We start from the raw sequence: 19,277 nt of genomic DNA on the forward strand, positions 1-19,277 counted from the left end.
AGACAACGCGAATAGCCGGGCTATGCACGCATTTCACAGGTGACAACTGACGATGCCGTTGCGAAGGGAAACAACGTGGTGTGAACCACATCACTGTTCATTTATACATGGCGATTGCCAGTGCAATAGCCGCAGCTTCTGGAGTAAATGGGTTGAGAGTCGTAAGAATTGCTAAAGCTTTGCGCAAACGGCTAAAAATTTCAACCAGACATCTGTTCTTATTGCGCAAATACCGCTATTACAAAAAGGCTGTTTCTGTGTTTGTGATAGTTTTGTGCAGCGGAAGGCGATCCTGCGCCAACATTCTCCATCTTCGTTTTTAGATTGTACTAAAAGAAGTCGTGTCATCTACAATTTACGAATTCTTCTCGGAAAGCGTTGTCGAATCGGCGGTGCTGCGTATACGTGCACGTTAACAAAAACGTCGATACTCGTGAGGCTAAAAAAAAGCGGAAGCAGAAAGTTATTTCCATCTTTCAACAGACGTAGACGTGGCCATATATAAGGCGCAAATATCCTCCATGACGTCAAAGACGGCCGACCACGTAGAGGCAAACCGATATGGAACAGCTTCGGACGGGTGACACAAGAAACGGCGCCTCAGAAACAGAGCGTCAAAAAAGACGGAGCAACGGGAGCCGCATGCATTTTCAGACGCACGCATTTGGAAACGTGTCGGACGACAAGCGACTCTGGTCAAGCCATTCTCGCCACACAGTGAGAAAAACTTGCAAAACAGAGCAGCGTAAGCATTTCGCAAACAAACACGACGGTAAAGAAGGAGCTCACAAGAAAGGGAAGCGATGGATACACGAAGAGACTGTGCTAAGGGTAAAAAAGGAAAGTCGAGATGGAGAGAAGGAGCAGGAGGAAAAGAGGGATGCGTGTTATCGATCCGGAGATCCTTTCCTCGTGTGCGTAAGGAAAGGACTGTGCGGGCGAGAGAAGACGAGGAGGTCTGGGGAAAGGACGATGGTGGACGGGGGAGGGAAGCTCCCTTTTCCCTACATCCCGTATTTTCCTCCTCCTCTTCTGGAGAGACGCGCTGGCTGCCGGCTCTGGCCGTATCCTCCGCCGTTGACGCACACAGAGTGCCGAAAGCTGGCCGCTGCGGACGCACCGCAAGAAGCGGCCGAGCCCGTTTCGTCTCGTCGTTTCCAAGTCACCGGAGAAAGTCCCCCACGAAACGCGGGAGATACGCCGGAGTCTTCGTCGGGAAGAACTGGCTGCACCTGCTGCTGCCGCCGCTGTAGACACCGCGGTTTATTCGGGATTCTCGACGGTCTTCGGTCAACCAACCGGGGGCCGCATCCTCGAGGGATTACGCCGCGTTCTTTAGGCGAGTGGAAGTCTCGTTGTTGCGCTCGCTTCACAACAACGCGCGTCGGCGTTAACGTGACAGGTGTGCTTCGACGTCGCCACGCTTCCTCAAATGTGCGGTGGCGTTCGCTTGCGTTCCTCGGTGTTATCGAATTATGCTGGAAGGTGGCTTTCTTCTTTAGAAAATGTGCACGATGTTACGAGGGTTTAAGAACGGCGTGACGTGATAAGCCCTTGGGTGAGGACGGTGTATGTCCTTTCTTGTTTGTTATCTGGTGTATCCCCTTACAGCGGTATCAAAACAAACAACACAGTGCTAAAAAAAACTAAAACCTACTGCCACCTTTCGGTTCAAATCCTATTATTGGATGTGATCGAAAGTAAATTGGTGTAGAATAGGTACAGCCCGAAGTGCCCAGCAATTTTGCGTAAAAGCTATAGTAGAAGTATCGACGCTCTCAACTGCAGCTGTCAACATAATTTGTACTGCACAAGAATAGCGCAGTTGTGTATTCCAGGCGTAGGTGCCCTCAATAAGTGTAAGGTGCCGATGTGAGCATCAGTATAAGCGCAAACAAACTGTTCAGGATAATTTCTGTTAGTAATTTCATTGATACCGCATTTAGAAGCCTTAGAAGAATTTTCCTGCGAAATGTATTTAACGACGCGACCGATGCTTTTAGTTAGCTTTATCACCATTTGAAAATGTTAGCAGTTAGCACGTGCCACAAAAATTGACCTTTACATAGACGCAAGTCAAGACATTGCATGTGCTAGTGTTCGTTGTAAAAATTGTTCATGTCGTACGCACTGGCGAATCATGCGAGCAAATTTATTCCCTTTAATATTTGTGACTGACACAAATAACCAATATTCTTGAACGGATGACTCTTCCAGGTAGATCTAGCTGTTCAAGACAATAATGAGTTCGGACAATTCTAGCATGCGAAAAACAATTGGATTGGTTTTTCTTCTTAATTTTTTTTGCTTATTTTATCAGACTGCATAAACTCTACGTGCGCGTAAACGACACGGCAATGCAAGGGCAAATTCTGAGTCAGCCTGCCTTTTGTTTTAAATATATTAGAATATCGACAACTACTAAAGCTCCAGTGTGTAGGTCATAATTGCAACGAGTGCCGGTTTTTCTCTTCAACAGCTGCTGCGGCTGTGAGAAAAGGGCCTAAGGTCTCTTATTGAAGATACTCCCGGGAACATCCACTGCGGAGAGGGAGTGTCGAGGGAAAAGACCAACGCAGAGCGGGAAGATGATTTGGTTTATTTACTTCGGACGTCGACAGAGCTTCGGCCAGCGACGGAGGAGATGGAGCTGGGTGACCGGTTCAGACGACAAGTCTCCGCGGGAGGACACTTCGCCTCGCTACTACCGCAACCACCGAGCCGTGTTTTAGCCGCGAAGCCATCGCCAAAGCATGCGGCTCGTTAGACGTAGCCAGGCAAGTCTGGGAGACACGTTCTGGCGTTTAGAGTGCCACGAAGGACACAGCGTATCGGCAGGCAGGCCACCCGGCAACTCTTAGACTTCATTGGACACCACCTGCGCATCAGGACGCAAAGGCGCTACTGCCTCTTATTAATCAAAGTGAGAGAGAGAGAGAGAAGCGAAAACACGATAAGTAGTCAATCCTCGACCCTGTGTGTATGATTGTATTGTGCGTGCATGTGAAGCGCCCAACAATCTTTTGTTCATCGTAATCATTGCCAAAAAGACCAGTCGTGATCTCCTCGGCTAAGAGTCACCGCCAAAGCTCAAGCGTTCGACTCGAGAGCACCTCTTCCAACTCGTGTCTGCGTTTTGTCGGCACGTAAAGTTCAAACTTTTTTTTTCTTTGGTGCGCATTGCTCAAGAAAACGGCGCACGCACGAAGTGCAGACAAAAAATATATTAAAAAAGCACCAGTCGGTATAGAATTTTTCCGGAGTCCCGGAATACCGAGAGTGGACACTCGAAGCTTGCTACAAGTGGACAGTTATCGGTAACATCGGTACAAGCCGTGTTCTTTTTAATCGCATTCACGAAGCCGGCGGTCCGTTTGTTCAACCTTCGAGAAAAGACAAGGCAACAGCATCGCACAGAAAGCAGATCAGAAGTCGATCAGCTGCTGCGGCAACTGTTTCTGGGTTGCACAACGACAAACGATTTTTCTTCTTTGGCGATCGCTGACTAATGGACTGGAACGAGGCTAGACGGCCCAACTGAAGAAAGAGAGAAAAAAAACCTGCACGAACAACCCATCGTGCTCTGGCTGTCCCTGGAATAAGAGAGACGGCGCCAAGAAAATACGCCTCAGTGCTCCCCTCTCGGCATCGCGCAACAAAGCCGCCAGGCTTATTGCTGAAGTCGATCTAGACAGCTTCCATTCAATGCAGCCAAAGCTCTCCAAAATTGTCGACGACAACTAGACGGGCCTTCTTTTTTGGTACAGAATTCTTTCCAACTGTTTCCCTTTTCATTTTCTCAATTCGCTCGCAGTCTTTCTTTTCTTTGTCCATTCAAAGTAAAGGATCGATAGATTTTGAGCCGAACTGGCGTTTCGCTTAGTTCATTGTTCTCCCAAAAGAGGAGCTAGTTTCCTCTTCTCACACGACTTCGCGAGTGGTGCTTTTTGTTACTTTGTCCCGTTTCGTGCGAGACAGTGCGCGCGTGTGGTGTTAAGACTCGGAGTGTGCCGGCCGCGAGACGTCGGGTCTGCACCCGAGCCAAGGCCGTCACGCTGTGGACTCTATACACGCTCCACCTGGTCTCGCAACCAGCTCGAGCAGCCGCAGCTGCCGCACTCGCAGCGAGCCGAGACCCCGCGGGAGGAAACAACGCCGGTGGCAGCGGCGCACCGCCGACGCGACAGTCGATCCCGCTGCGCGAACTCACTCCATTCGACGTACCGTTCGTACCCGTTCCCACACCGCCACCACGTCGCGCCACTAACACGCTGCCGCATCGCGGCTGCCTAACGCTAAGCCACCGGCCGTACTCGACGCTAAACCGCCACGCCACGTTCGCCGAACCCGTGGCAGAGATGGCTGGCACTAGCAGCAGCGCTGGCGGAAGCGGCAGCAGCGGAGCCGGGAGCGGCAGCAGCGTCCAGCCACCGCGAACGCTGCCCCCGACGCCGCGCTTCAAGAGCTTCAGTTCGTCTTGCCTGCACAGCCCGACGACCGAGCTGCACACGTACTCGGACGTGTCGCCCACGGACTTGGCGGCGACGCCCACGTGGCAGGATCGGCCGACGTCCCGCTTCGTGTTCTCCATCTCGCCGCCCAGGGCCTCCTCGTGTCTGGGCAACCAGAGCCCGCAAGAGTACCGGCCCCTGTGCGCGACGTCCGGCGACGGCGAACGCGCCAGGGGCGGCAGGGGGGTGCGCGGAGGAGGACTCGGCACAGCGACCAAGGAGGACGAAGACGAGGACGTGAGCCGGAAGGCGCGCTGGATCATCATTACCACCGCCGTGTCGCTCTTTGTGATGAGTGTGCTCCTGGTGGGCATCATGCTACGGCTGGCGCCCGTCATCGACGACCTCGGTGAGTAACGGCGAAAAAAAAAGAGCTAACTGTAGAACAAGTCTGTCGACTCAGTACATAAGCAGAGTTCTTTACTCTTAGTACATTCCCCAACTATTTTGAATATTGCGGTGATACTCACTCTTTGGCCGATTTCGTTTTCCTCTTTTATGCTTCATAAACTACGACGAACTTGTTTTTTCGAATTGCTATCGCCTTTTTCACCATGAGCTTGGCGTAGCATAAACTGCACATGGGCTTGAATGATGTAGACTGCAGTCTGTGCCGGGTTCCAATTTACTGTAAGATATAACGCATAAGATGGTTGTAAGTGCCCTAGGATAAATTAAGATACCTGAAAACACAACGCTGGTCAACTTTACGGAAATTAATGGGCACGGAATCGTATTATTAAGTTTGTACGTTTTTTAGAAGCACATCTAGTTATGAATTCATCTGTGGTTCACTATGCAGTTGTCGGCCATAACTGCATTTCTGGTCAAAAGAAAAAGAGTAGTCGTTTCCCTTTGGACGCAGCCACCAAATGTAAATACTTCGCGCAAACACGAGCCAATAATAACACCGCTCTTGTAATGGAGGAGGTCATGAGTGTCTCCAGGATTTGTTTGCCAACACCGTATGAGCAGCTGCGGCTCCACTTCCTATGACGACGTGAATGTATGTGCGACTATGCTAACGAAAATTATTTTGCACTGAACTAAATGTTGCCTGTTATTGCAAATCAGTTCTGTGGAACGGGTGGTTGTGAATTTCTCTCCCTTGATGGTTCCTACTTTCTCATGATTACTCTTTCTTCAAAGGACTGGAGACACGAATCTTCACAAAATGATTACCATGGCAGGATAAAAACGGGTCGTAAATAGACCACGTTATAAAACTATGATCTAACGGAGAAAATTAACAGTTCAGCTGCTTCTGTTTAAAAACATGCACAAAAAACCAATCGCCGGTAAATTTTAAAGAAACGTCTTGTTCCTGCAGCGTCGAGTCGCCTGGAAACATTACTGCTATGGTACATCAGCAGCGACGGCATTTTAAGAAAATATCGATCTCACTTTTCACGTCCAATTTGACCTTGCAGTATATCCTAAATTGGGATGCATCGCGTAGCAAAGAATGCTGAATGCGATTGTGGGCATTTGGGTTTTGGGCACTTGTAACATTACAAGGTTGGCTTGGTCTGGTTTGGTATTCATTGTTAATGCAGAAACAGAGCGAAGGACAAGAACAAGGATGTAGTAAGTCAGCACTGTGTTTGTAGCTTCTCTTGTCCTTGCCCTTCGTGATGTTTCTGGATTATCCTGCAACACTCTTCTATCTTAAAAAGGCAGAGCTCGCAATCATCCTGTGATGTTTCGCACGTACTCTTCGCGCAGCATTCCTTCGCCTATACGAGAGGAAGGGTTGTTTAAAAATGTTTCGCCTGCCTCACCACATTCATTGTCTGTATAGATACATATCGAGCGCGAACGTCGGCGGAATTCGAAAGTGACTAATATTCCGACACTGCGTGTAATTCAAATTAAAGACGGTATGGCACCCGCTATCATTAGAAACTGGAAGAATTGAAGTAACCAAGTTAGATGGGTGTCACCAAAGTTCCCCAACCAGAGCGTCTTAAGGCAGCGGTGGCAGCGACGAAACAACGGAGATTATTCCAGCTTAGTGGGGAACCCGCTCTGGGTGTCGCCGGTTCGGGAGAGCGCGACGGCAATGTCGCCTCACTGAACCGTGACGCGCCTGCTTCCGAGGTCCTGGAACGGGCTTGCGAGCTTCTCCCCGCGGCGACAGCATTTCGTATAGCGTGCCGAGAACGAGGCGTGCGGCGACAAATTATCCGCGTTGACAGAGGTGAAAATGAGGCGGGTCCGCTTTGGGCTGAAGAAGACAGGCCGAGCGTCTTTCGAGGCCTAAGTGCAGCCGCCTGAAAATGAGAAGCCGGCTTGCCGGCTTCTCTGTTATTGTATTTTTTTTCTTTTTCGGAAAAGAGAAGGGGGGTATAGTGTAACGTTGCTCGGAGCTGTTTCGTGTCTCTGACTTGAGGACCCGATTCTGGGACCATCTTCTGATTGCAAAGTAACGAAAAGACACGGCAGCCTAGTGAGATCCGAAAAGCGTTTCACGCAGACGTGACCGCGGAGCGGTCTCTGCTGCCTCGCTATGTAGTGGGAGAACAAGGGCAAAAGTGACGATGAAGCCTCTTTGAGAGTCGGGCTCTGCACGCTGTGCGTCTGTGCGGAAATGGAAGGAGCGCGGGACTGTTGCTGGGAGAGGGTGAGGGGGAAAGAAGAGGGAGGAGGGAAGGGGGCGCCGCCCTAGGAGACAAATTGGGTTTTCGCACATCATCCCACAACACCGCTTGGGCGCCCGGCCGTCGACAAATTTCCCGGGGTGCAGGCGCTCGCTGAGGAGGACGCAAGGGCGGTAATTCGTGTGATGCCAGCCTGGACAGCGTCCATTCCGGAAATAAAGAGAGAAAAAAAAATAAAGCGGAGGAAATCAATGCATCCTCTTTCACTTCCTCTCTGGAGAATCCTACACGGAAGACAAAGAAACAAGCTGTTTGGTAGAAAACAAGTAGAAAATATACAAATGCGTTACACAAAAGAACACGGCGTAACTGTCGTTCAACGAATACGGAAATTGCATCGAGCTCGCACAGACGGTGCATGTGTCATTGAACTTTTTTTTTTTTTTTTTTGGCGTGTGCGTTCTTGCAGTGGCTTTTCTTAGAGCGACATTTTTTCGAGCAAGAAGTCGGCAGCTGCGCGATACCCGCTGACGTCAAGATCCTTCTTTCTTGGGTGAAAAATTAATGACCCCAATTCGCGCGTCACCTCATCAATCATACGAGAAGCGTGGCTTAAAACCGCGCAGGGCCGCGTCGTGGTAACGCTTTGTAGGTCACAAAAATGCTGTTACATTTCGCAGAAGCAAGCTGTTAAAGTGGCAACGAATTTTTTTGCAAGGATTCTTGGAGAACAATGCATGACACCTTGTATTTTTAATTTTTCAATATATTTCCCTTTATAAATTACGAGCGAATCGCAACAGCAATTCGGACAACCTTTTCGCCGTTCTTGAGGCATTATGATGACCACAATGCTTCGTTAGCAGCCCTCAGCCCATCGTTGATTTGGAAATATTGATGGTGTTTGTCTTGCTTTTTGTCTTTTGTCTTGACTGAAAAGTTTGCCGCAACGCAGTTTATTTTCCTGCTCGTAGTAGCCAATGGCTCATGAGTTGGCGCAGAGCGTACGTCACTACCAGGATTTCACTATTTAGAAAAAAAAAATCACGTGAACAAAAAATGCAAAATTTCGTGTTGCTTTGTGTAGCGTTAAAGAAGACAAGACCGCTTGTCGAAACGTTGGCTGCAGCGACATCCCGTATTCAAGAATTTTTCGTCTCTTCAAACTACCATCTTCTCCTGAAATTCTGCCTTTTTTGTGTAACAGTGTAACACAAAATGCCAACGTACAGTGCCAACGTCATCTTCTCCTGAACTTCTGCCTTTATTGTGTAAAAATGTTACACAAAATGCCAACGTACAGTGCCAACTTCATCTTCTCCTGAACTTCTGCCTTTTTTTGTGTAACGATGTTACACAAAATGCCGACCTACAGTACCGCTGTTGCTTAAACAAAGGCATTGCGCTTTCGTTTTTTTTTTTCTGATGTGGTAGTAGGCTACTTGTAAAAATATACATTTCTCAATCCACGCGGGTCGCCTTACGGCACCCATGGACGAAAAAAAGAATGAAAGTGTAGTAAGCGTCTCAGTCAATCAATCCCACCCTTCCAATTTATTCGATTACACCCCACTATTATTCGCGATTACGCAAAATTTTATGACCAGCGTTCGCACGAAGCGTTTGTTTTTCCATTCGTTATATCCTTTCTTTTCTGCTGATGGAACATTTGCATATTATTGCCGGGCCCCAACAAGAGAATGAAACGCTGTTATTTGCATATCTATACACCGCGATGCCTTCACAAAATCCTGTCTCACAAGAAAACTTGGCAAAACATGCTCTGAAACAGAGAACGTTGGAATTAAAATATACGATTAGGGCAATTTTATGGCGTATTTATCAGAACTGTAACTCCCAACTTTTTTCGCGCCTTTAACTCAAGGAACTGTTTCCGGAACGGTAACACGTATACTTTTCATTCGTATAAACAGCAACGTGCCAAACAAATTGAGCAAATTGTGGGAGGAAAAGAGAAAAAAAATTGGTCAGGAAGAAATGAGAAATAAAGAAACGATAAAGAAGCGACATGAAACTGGACAAACAAGACAACTAGAAAAATGTGGGACACGAACCCACGTCTTCGCACCTCGCGTGCCTTGTTCATACCATCGAGCTGCCGCAGCACCGTTTTCACGACCACATTTCTGTGTATTTATATATTGTCACGGGGTCGTGATGTCGACGAAGGCAACAGTCGGAGTGTCCTAGATGTAACTCTTTATTTGGCCGAACCGAACTTGTGGCCGGGCAACTGAAAGTCAAACTACAGCAACACACACTGCACACTGTAGCGGCGAACAGAGCGTCTGCCGCCGCAAAAATGACAAGCGGTAAAGCGTGTCGGCTTTTATACGTGCGCTATCGCAGATTCCAGCGTTATCGCTAGTGGCCGCGTAATCTCTCGAAGGAACTAGACTATTCGCGTCCTGCGCGCAATCTTAACGGAATGACCTAAAACAATCGCGAAGCTTTTGAAACATCGCGGCGCGGTCTGCGCGGAGCGTTGCAAACAGTCTTTGCGGGTGAAGCCCGAGTACGTCAAAATAACACGCGTGACAATATGTTAGAATTCATTGTGGGAGTGTTAGCAAGCGCCACCAATAATGGCTACGGCAATATATCTGGAACATCCTGTGCACCACATGCGTCACGTAGTACATGAACTTTTTTGAGTAAGTAGGATTGACCAATAAACCTTCATTCGCTTCCTGAAGGCGTGAGCCCTGCCAGAGCCGAGACACTCGCTATGTAATGCAGAAGAACAGCAAGCGAGTGGCTGGACCTGTTAGTCGCAGTACAAATGAAACTAACAGGCATTCAGAATTGAGGACGCATTAGTGGAAATTCCTTATTTCACACAAATGAAATAATGAAATTTTGCAAAATGTACAACGACAAAAAAAAAAAAGTTTTTCTCGTGCTCAAGTTGGAGCATTCATACACATTCAAATGTTATTAAAGAATCACCTACAAATGGAACGCTCCCTAATGCGAAATCACATTGCAGCAGGATTCTGGCGTTGGCGGCGCTCAGTCTGTCTGCATAAATGGTTTGCTTAGCAGCAGCGGCTGATCAAGCACTTTCAGCAGTTTCGTAAAAAGTGCGGCCACGCGCAAAGTTACGCCAGCTGCGTTTTCGAATTATTCAATGGGGTGAAGTGCAGGCCGACTGCACTTGCAGGCGTGGAGAGGGTCCGCGCTAGTGTGGGCTATAACTGTATTTGCGTTCTGCGTTCCACAAACTGCGCACTGTATTCGCTCGCGGCCGTTCGGTAACCCCTGTGTAAATCCTTATTTCGTGGCGAAAGCCGTCGCAGGCGCGAGCTCTTGCGCTCCGTGTTCCGAGAGCTGCGAATGTGAGCTTGCCGTCTTTCACCCTTCCAATGCCAAACGTTCACTCGGTTGTGCACTAGTACGAAATATTAGAACTTCTGGGAGCAATAATGTTTTTGGGGGGAGCAAGTGTCGAAGGCGTTCTTTGCATCCACTTGTTGTCTGGTTTTAAGAAGTTGGCTTTGCTGTTGAACAGCACTGCCTAACAGACAAAGCACGCTTTACAAGCATGAACGCAGAAGATGGTTTTCGCCTTCGAGTCGCCTTAGGCGAAAGCGTAAGGGACCCTGCGAGTTTTTAAATATTTTAATACTTTTAATTTTCGGCATTCCATGTTCGAGTTCATGTTCGGTTTCATGTTCGGCAGGCACGGTTTCATGAAACGGCTGTTTTCTGCAACCCAAAGAGCCTTCATTAAGTACTGGGTTGTTTTAGATTGCGCTAAGATTGCCTGTCTAGGCATATGACTGAATCGTCCACCAAGAACAAGATGGCGTCCTAATTCTCTTCCAAACAGATTTAAGCTGTAAGTATAGCTCACTTGACAATGCAGGTTCACGATATAGCGGACAATATAGCACTGTTGTTCTTTGTGAGGAGCCCGAGTGCGACAGACATCAACTGCTATAACGAAAGATTTGTGGCGCGAACTGAGAACGAGGAAAAAATCACACCATCTCCCGCTAAAGGGGACCATGAGGCGATGCGAAGCAGCGTTTCGGCATTTTGAGCCCGCGTTTCAGAGGGAGAGTGGAGAGGGGGAGGGGAGAGGATGGGTAAGAGAGAGGGGAAGTGGAGAGGGAGATTTGAGAGGGGGAGGGGAAGGGGATAGGGAGAGGGGAGTGGAGAGGTCTCTGGAGAGGAGGTGCGCGGAGAGGGCTTGCGCATGCGCAGTAAGGGTGGTCACGCCGCACACCACCACCACCACCGGTTTGAACTCCGCCATAAGATGCTTCGCATCTAAAACCGAGAAAAGACAGGATCGGGCACCAGACATGTTTTCGCAAATATGTCAGCGCTGCTGCAATGTTTTTACGAGAACGACCTTTACCGTAGGCAGTATTGACATCTCCTATTCCCGCTTCCTGTCTGAAGTGAGCCCGTCACCTCCGTATGGCATCTCCTTCAACTCCTCATCCCTATTTTTTCTCTTTGTAGTCCTCTCTCTCTCTCTCTCTCTCTCTCTCTCTCTCTCTCTCTCTCTCTCTCTCTCTTCTTTTTTTTTTTTTTTACCACGAGAAACAGACGAATTGCCTTGCCTCTCGATACTTCTCCTGGTCGTTTTCTTATTCATCACTGCTGTATCTTCTATACACAAACCAGCAACATGTTTAGGTGTAATGAACGTCATCTATCCTTCATCATAGTTTAACTATGTTATATCTTCGTTCCTAAGTGCACCGTCTGTGAGCTTCACGCAGCCTGCTTTCTATACGTGTTCCATGTTATATATAACACTTTTTTTTCTTCGTATAGATGTTCTGAGAACGGGTTGTTCGAACAAACATTACTCACCAGGTGGCGAACACGAAAGAGCGTGGGTGTTTCTTTCCGAGTCTTTCGCTAATCTGTTTTATTTCTTGCTTATTTATTTTTATTTTCATGTTTTTTTGGCCACAATCAACCTGTAGTTCTGCGTTACTCCGGCGTACCAGAGGCCAGACACGAGCTCCCCGCTTTCTTTTCTTTTTTTTTTGATCTCCTGCGTGGGTGAGTTCGCCGACTAGCGTAGGTACGTCCCGAGTGCCATTTTATATGATCCACTCGCACCGATGCCCGATTCCCCCGAGGCGCCCACCTGTACTCAATGTAAAGGAGGCCGCGTTTCCGTCATCGATCGGGCCGCAAAACATCCCCCGCACTTCCACCACGATGCGGGCTATACATTAGGTCCGCACGGGCTGAGATTTTTTTTTCGCCACGACGAGGAGCGACACCGTCCCAGCGGCAGCCAGTAGAGCGAGCGAAGGGCGTATCCCAGCGGGGTGGATTAGTAGCCCACGCATATTCGCTAGCTAACACACTCAAATACAGCGATGTCTGCGTAGTTAGTACGACCAGGGAATTCCCGTAAATAATCAAAATGTCAGACAGCGAGTTTTTTGAAACCGAAAGAATTCAGGAAAACGCATTTACAGAACTTATCTAAACCTTACGTCAAAGCGAAATAAAAAGGGGGCTCGTTATATTCGCCGTGTGCGTCGCTTCTACTTCGACGTCCTCAGATATTCGGTTCTTACTCTACATGAAATAACTTCCGCTAGTGATCAAACCATCCTAAATAGCAAAAAAAAAAATGTCAGTGTGATAATATTTTCTCAGACTCGCTTTTTAATAGTATTTTTTATGCTTTTTAATCTCATCACTACATACATAACGCTGTTTCTTAAACAGGAAGTACGAAACCTGGTGCCATCGGAAGCGGGTGGATACACGACCGTGTGCCAATCTATAGTATAGATTAAGTAAGGTAAAACATGCAATAAAGGTAAATCAAATCAAAATCTCACTAAAAAACTTTCTGTAAATGAAAAACTTTCTGAGGCATACGGTGAAAAAGCGGAAATTGAAGTCGCGTAGAAATGAAGTCACGTTTTCTTAGTAGTGAGTGTGAGACTGGCGCCAACTTCCTCATGACCTACCCCTCGATGTACTAAAATTCTTCCGATATACAGGACGAGCCACTCGAAAATCCTGTCCCCGGAACGCCAATTTACTTCGTATCATATGTCCTGTTAGCATTAGGATTTTTAATAAGCCGGCACGGCTTCCCCGCTGCTCGGCTTAGGTTTCGAAACTTCAGCATTTGGCAACAGCCGACCTAATGGAAAGTTTTTACCGTTCTTGATACACATCGAAGCAGTGGGAAATGCTCGATATTAAACGGCGACAGCAAGGCAAAGTTTCATTACACAGCGTGTTTTTTTTTTTCGATAATACAACTTTATTTAGGTTCGAGTTTTATTAGGTTCCCTACTGAAGGCTATCTTCACATTTGTTCAAACGGCAACTTCCTCGTTGAAATTCCTCATTGCCGCCAATGCGGAACTTCAAAAACTTTTTTCTCCCTGAAAAGAAAAAAATGTAACCATAAAAATTTCCATATAATAACTATTTGCTTTCGATTGAAGTATACAACCGATTTTTAAATTCAGCACGACGTGGTACAAATTACGCCGCAATGTGGACCAAAATGAAGATTTTCTCAAATTCGCGATTTTTTCCCGTTAGACTTACAAACTTCAGTGGTCTTTAAATGTTTTAATGCAAAATGTACCTTCCGTAGAGCAGGTATCTAATACTTAATATTCATACGTATCGCAATCTTACAAAGAAAAAATACATAGAAGATTTTGACAAGATTCCCGGAAGCGTATATGGCAGAAAGATTGCAGTAATATCTTGAGTTTCTAACACCTTACACAAACGTGTTTGTTTAATATGTAAACTCCATTTGGTATCGAAACAGGAAGCCGTACTCTCAGAATAAATTTTCTGACATACTCAGAGGGCATTATGCGAAATTCGGAGGGCTCAGACGTAACGAAATTTTTTATTCTATCGTAAATATTCCAGCATTTCATTCTTATGAACGCAATAAATCAGGACAATTTTTTTTCGAATACATTTGAGATATTCGCAAAACGTGGCAATATACTCCAGCTCTTCCATCTGCAGTTGCCGATATGCTCACGTAGTACCAGTAACGAAATAACAAAGGTCAAGAACGTTTAAATTTACAGCTATGGCACGAAATCGACGCAGCACTACGCATTCAACGCGACTACGCCATTGCGCCATACTTGTTATCTACCGCCAGATGCGCTTACAGCGTCACGCTGTTGAAGCGTTGCCGAGACATGAGAATTGCAGCGCGTTCTCACGAATGGCCTGTATCCCAGCATGCACGGCGTCACCTTGACAGATGGCCGCAGGAAAGGCCGCCCGTAAAGTCGGGACGATGGCTATCCGATAACGTAAGCTGCGCCACTCTGAGAGCTGAGTCAGCGAAGAGCCCGTCTCTCCTTCCATCTCGCATCTTTGTCCACTCAGCATCGGCATTAGAATGTCAAGTCAGCCCGAAACAATTGAGGCCCAGCGTGCTATCCCGTTATTGCGAACCTAAACGTAGGTTCTGGTGAGACGTAAGGGGAAGCAAGCTTTAAGCTTCAAGTCTGACTGGGCATTGTTTAGGTGCTGATCAGAGGTCTAGTTGAGGCATTTTGATCTATCGGAAGGCCGACTAGCACTTTACGTTCCTCCATGGTGATTAAGCTGACCCCATCAGTGTATCCTTTGTGTTTTATTTAAGAGTATCTTCTATTTCTGTTTTGAAATGTCCCTTATGCTGCTTTCTATTAAGTTCTTGACATGTTGACGCAAAACTTGACAACTGATTTTGCCCTTGGAGACAACGCAAATGCTGCTCAGTAATACAGGGTGATTCTTTTAGAACTGACCTACTTCATTGGGCTGTAGTTTTGTTACAAATTATCCGATCTTAATGCGGTCTGCAGCAAAAAATTCAGAAAGGATGAACATTTAGTGGCCCATTCCGTTTGTTTTATGTGCCACGTTGAAACAAATAAGAAATAAGAAAAACCGCGAAATGCTATAGAAGGAGCGATGGCTAGTCAGGAGCAGCGTTCGCGTCCGCCATCGTCGGCAGAAGTTGGTGACGCCAGGTTCATCCCGTTCAGTTGACGCGAAAACTGAGCACTTTATGCTCCCACGAGCGCGCCGCACCGCGTCGCCTTGACGCATGCGCATTTGCCCGCGCCCGGCGTCCCTCTTGTATGGAATTTCGTGCAGTGTCGCAGTTTTAGTTAATTATTTTTTTTTGTGCATTGTACATCACAAAACGGTACGGGCCACTGAGTTTTCATCCTGCCTGAATCCTTTGCCGCAAACCGCATTAACGTCGGATCAATTGTAACAACACTACAGCCCAATGAAATAGATCCGCTCTAAAAGAATCACCCTATATAACTAGCCTTCCTACGTATTTAGTAGCACTTACAGCTCAGAAAAATGAGTGGTTTTTATTTTCTGTTTGCCAGAAGAAATGCAGCATCGTATTTACCGCTAGCAATATTAGCGACAAACAGCATGCTTCCGAGCGCTTTCGTTGATGATCGCCTGTGCGTCTATTAAACATGGCCATAGGGGCGTTAGCCAGTTCCTCTAACAACCATGGTGATGAATCCTCCATGTTCATTTATCACACTATTAACAGAGCCCCGGTCGGGGTCTTTTTGGCGCTTTGCGATATGAAATTCATCCTTCCATGCTGTAAGTTTTCATGGAAACCACTGAAATTCATTACCCACCTCTGTTGAATAAACATAGGTGCAACTAGTAAGAACCATTAAACTCCAAGAACGTACATTCCTACTTGATGGGCTTTGTATATGAACACAGGAACGTTGACGATAAACTTATTCACGTGGTGATACTCATTGTATGTATATAGAGGAACAACAATACGAGGTGTGCTAGCATTGATACTCATCAAACCAGACTGCGGTTATTGTGTTTTTTTTTTTTTCACAGGGACTCTACTTGTGCTTCTGTGCAACAGTTCAGTCAGAAAGCATTTGATGAATGCGAAAGTTTCGGAGTTCGGCAGTTGAATTTATTATCAAGTTTTTCGCAACTACCTCGCAGGATCATTTGTTGAATGTCTGCTTTCAACTTTTATTCTATACCACAGCAAATGTTAGACGACGCCTTTATGGGGTGCCCGCATTTCCTTACATATGTTTAGTTCTCGAAAGCTTACCTTTCGCACCACGTAAACGTAGCGTAGAGGGAAAGCATCGCACCAGTGTCGTAATGCGCGAGAGCGCAGAGCGCGGATCATTATTTAAAATTCCAAACTCTTTTCGCATCAGTTTTTACCTTGCACTATTCGTGCTAGACACTTTGAACACCAGCGCAGAATGAGGTTCGCGCAAGCACTGTTTACAGTCACGCGAAGGAATCATTAGTGCGACGTCCTTCTGCTGGCGCGCGCTTATTTTTTTGTTTATGCAAGAATCACACCGGCGAAGCCGATGCCTTGATTGCTTCCGACGACTTACCTGATGCAGCGAGGCTCTGTCACGTTGGATTATTAACAAGGAATTTATGACGGGCCACGCAATTCAAGAATGTAATGTCTCGCGCTTCATTCTGTTGAATTTATAAGCAACGCGCACCAGCAAGCTAATGGCTTATCCGTAAATCACGACAACGAGTGAACACCTCTCTAAGCCGTCCTGTAAATCGGTCCGTGATATTCCGCAAGTTGCGAAAGAACTAAGAAAGCAATGAAACTTTTTTTGCACGATTGCTTCCGGTAGTTTCGCGAGAGACCATTAATAAACAAAACTTAATTCGTCTCTATTTCTCGGCTCTTAAGCTGCGCAAAAATTTTGAAAAATCAGCACGCGGTTCTTCAATGAAACGGGAGTTCTCTTCTGTATATGTTTTGACAAGAGTACCTCCGTGTTTGGGCATAGTGTTGGTTTATTTCTTTTAACAGCGGAGTTGTTTAAGCCGACCGTTAGTCCGTGCAAAGAGAACAGAAAAGTATCATCATCATGAACCGGTACGCGTTATCTTCGTCCTCTTCTTCAACCTCCGCTTCGCTCCCAGAACAGGTGCGCCGATTTGTCCGGCGTGAGATGCAATAACTCTGATGGGCGAGAGAACGAGTAGAGAGAGAGAGAGAGAAAGAGATAGAAATCAAGACAAAGAGAGAAATAGAGAGAAAGAAGGGGACGAAAGGCAGAAAAAAAATTGAAAGACCGAGAAATAAATAGAAAGAAACAGACACAACAGGAAGATAGAAAAAAGAGTGAGCACGACAGAACGAGAAAGAAGGAGAGAGAATCAAAGAGAGAGAGAGAGAGAGAAAGAAATAGAAAGAAAGAGGAAGCGAGAAATATATACAGAGAAAGGAAAGAAAGAAAAGGAAGATAGAAAGAGCAAGAAAGAGAGAGAAGTAGATTGAGAGAGAAAGAGAGAAATAGAAATAAACAGGGAAATAAAAGATAGAAAAAGCATAGAGAAAAAGAAAAAGAGGAAGAAATAGAGGAAAATAGAAATAGAAAAATAAAGAGAAACAAGGCAGGCCGCCCGGCTCCACGCTTCCTTCAGGCTTGGCACCACTTCTGCGAAGCTGCCTTGATTTTTTTCACATGAACTTCAACAAACGTGCATATTGACCCCTTGTTCAGATTTTCTTTGCTTTGCTTTGTTTACGGTTTATTTCTCGTTTTTCTTTTTTTTCTTTTTTTTGGACTTCGTGCGTCGTTTGTTCCTGCAACGCGCATATGTATATATGCAGAATTGAGCAGTCGAGACGTATAACTATACGTTTGGATAACCGGGTGCAATGTAGCCTGCGTGGGACTGTGTTCACGATTATAAAACAACAGAAAGCTTGGTAGTTTTTGGCGCTGTCGTTTTGCTCTTAACAGATCTAACGCCTGCCGTACCGGGCTTCTAACGCCTCATTTCCCACTTTCTGTCGCGCTTCTTCATAGGTTTTAACTGAGCGTAGTCATATCGCCGGTCTTATGTTGAACTACAGGTGAGACTCACAGATTCTTGGCCTATGCGCATGGAATCAACGCCCCCTTGACAAAAACGCTCTAGGGGCTAAGAAACGGAGTATGAATACTCTTGAAAAACAGAGGCAGTTATTCCTCACTGCTCAGTCATCCCAGATGCAACGACAGTGCACCCGCGGGTGAATGTTTTAGGTATCGCCATGTTGTTTCCTAAGACAGGCTTTATCGTGAAAATGCGAGCTCAATATACTTACGTGTGCTTTCTAGGTGACATATTTTGTGTCATTTCCGTTTTTCTCTCTTTTTTGTATTTTATGTTTCATTCGTAATGCCAGAAGTAGTAGCAGGTGCCTCCATAAAGGCACCAACCTCCCCTATATACCCTTTCAATAAAAGAAGCGCCGCTTCAATACCCGGTAACTGCTTCATTAGCATCACCAAACACTGAGAATAATAAGCTCACGCTGTACACACAGACGTGTTTTTCATTATACTAAAAAGCAAATCTTTCTGAAATTATTCATGCGATGCAGGATTATCTCCGCGAAACAGAATCGCTGGTTCTTGCTTGAAAGCCGAAGTTTTGCTATGCCGACGAGTGTTTTTCCAAAATCCTTTCTTTCTTTCTTTAGCCAGGCATAAATCTCTCGAAACACGATCCACGCTTGCTCGCATAATTCTAAAGCATTTTATTTTATACAGCCCGGCTAGCCGAAGTAATGCACCCGCGCATCAAAACGGGCTAAAGAACGGCTGCCTCGATCCATGCGCTCCTGTAGTCAGGACTCTTTCAACAAAAGAAGACTTCAGCCGCCTGTCTATGCTAGCCAAGTTCGCAAACTTCAAACACGACGGGCGCTGCCGGAGCGAGCGAAGGAGAGCTGACAAAGGTTTTCCATCAAAGCCTCCAACAGGGTTTCCAGCAGAGGGGAAGGAAAGCAAGCCCTCGATATAAAAAAAATATAAAAATCAAATGAAGTGCGCCGAAAAAGGCCTCTAAAACCCGCGCCTTCATTCAGAGGCAGCGTCAACTAGGCCGCGCAAACAGCGCGCCCACAAAAGAGCGGACCATCCCGTAAAACGGCGGTGGCAAACGAAGAGGAGCAGCGGCGGGGGTACCCGAGGCTTATCTCTACAGTCGCACGCTAGGCCGGCATCAGGCGCGCATCAGGCCGCATTAAGGTGGCCCCGGCGCGTCATTTGCAACGACTCCGACACTCCCCGCGACCGACACCCGCTCTCTCGTGTGACAGAGCTCGCCTTTTATATTC

The 19,277-nt window shown here is 46.6% G+C and overlaps 1 protein-coding gene across 1 annotated transcript in view; it reads left to right on the top strand.

The window, feature by feature from the left end:
- Positions 1-2,483: 2,483 nt before the first annotated feature.
- The window catches only part of LOC119394140 (serine/arginine repetitive matrix protein 2), a 175,694-nt gene continuing 158,900 nt past the window's right edge, over positions 2,484-19,277 (top strand). Inside the window, exon 1 of the mRNA XM_037661395.2 lies at positions 2,484-4,860. Coding sequence (XP_037517323.1) covers positions 4,359-4,860 — 502 coding nt within the window. The 5' untranslated portion in view covers positions 2,484-4,358. The remainder of the gene's footprint in view (positions 4,861-19,277) is intronic.

The sequence above is a fragment of the Rhipicephalus sanguineus genome, chromosome 5 (genome assembly GCF_013339695.2).
Source record: "Rhipicephalus sanguineus isolate Rsan-2018 chromosome 5, BIME_Rsan_1.4, whole genome shotgun sequence".
NCBI classification, from domain to species: Eukaryota; Metazoa; Arthropoda; class Arachnida; order Ixodida; family Ixodidae; genus Rhipicephalus; species Rhipicephalus sanguineus.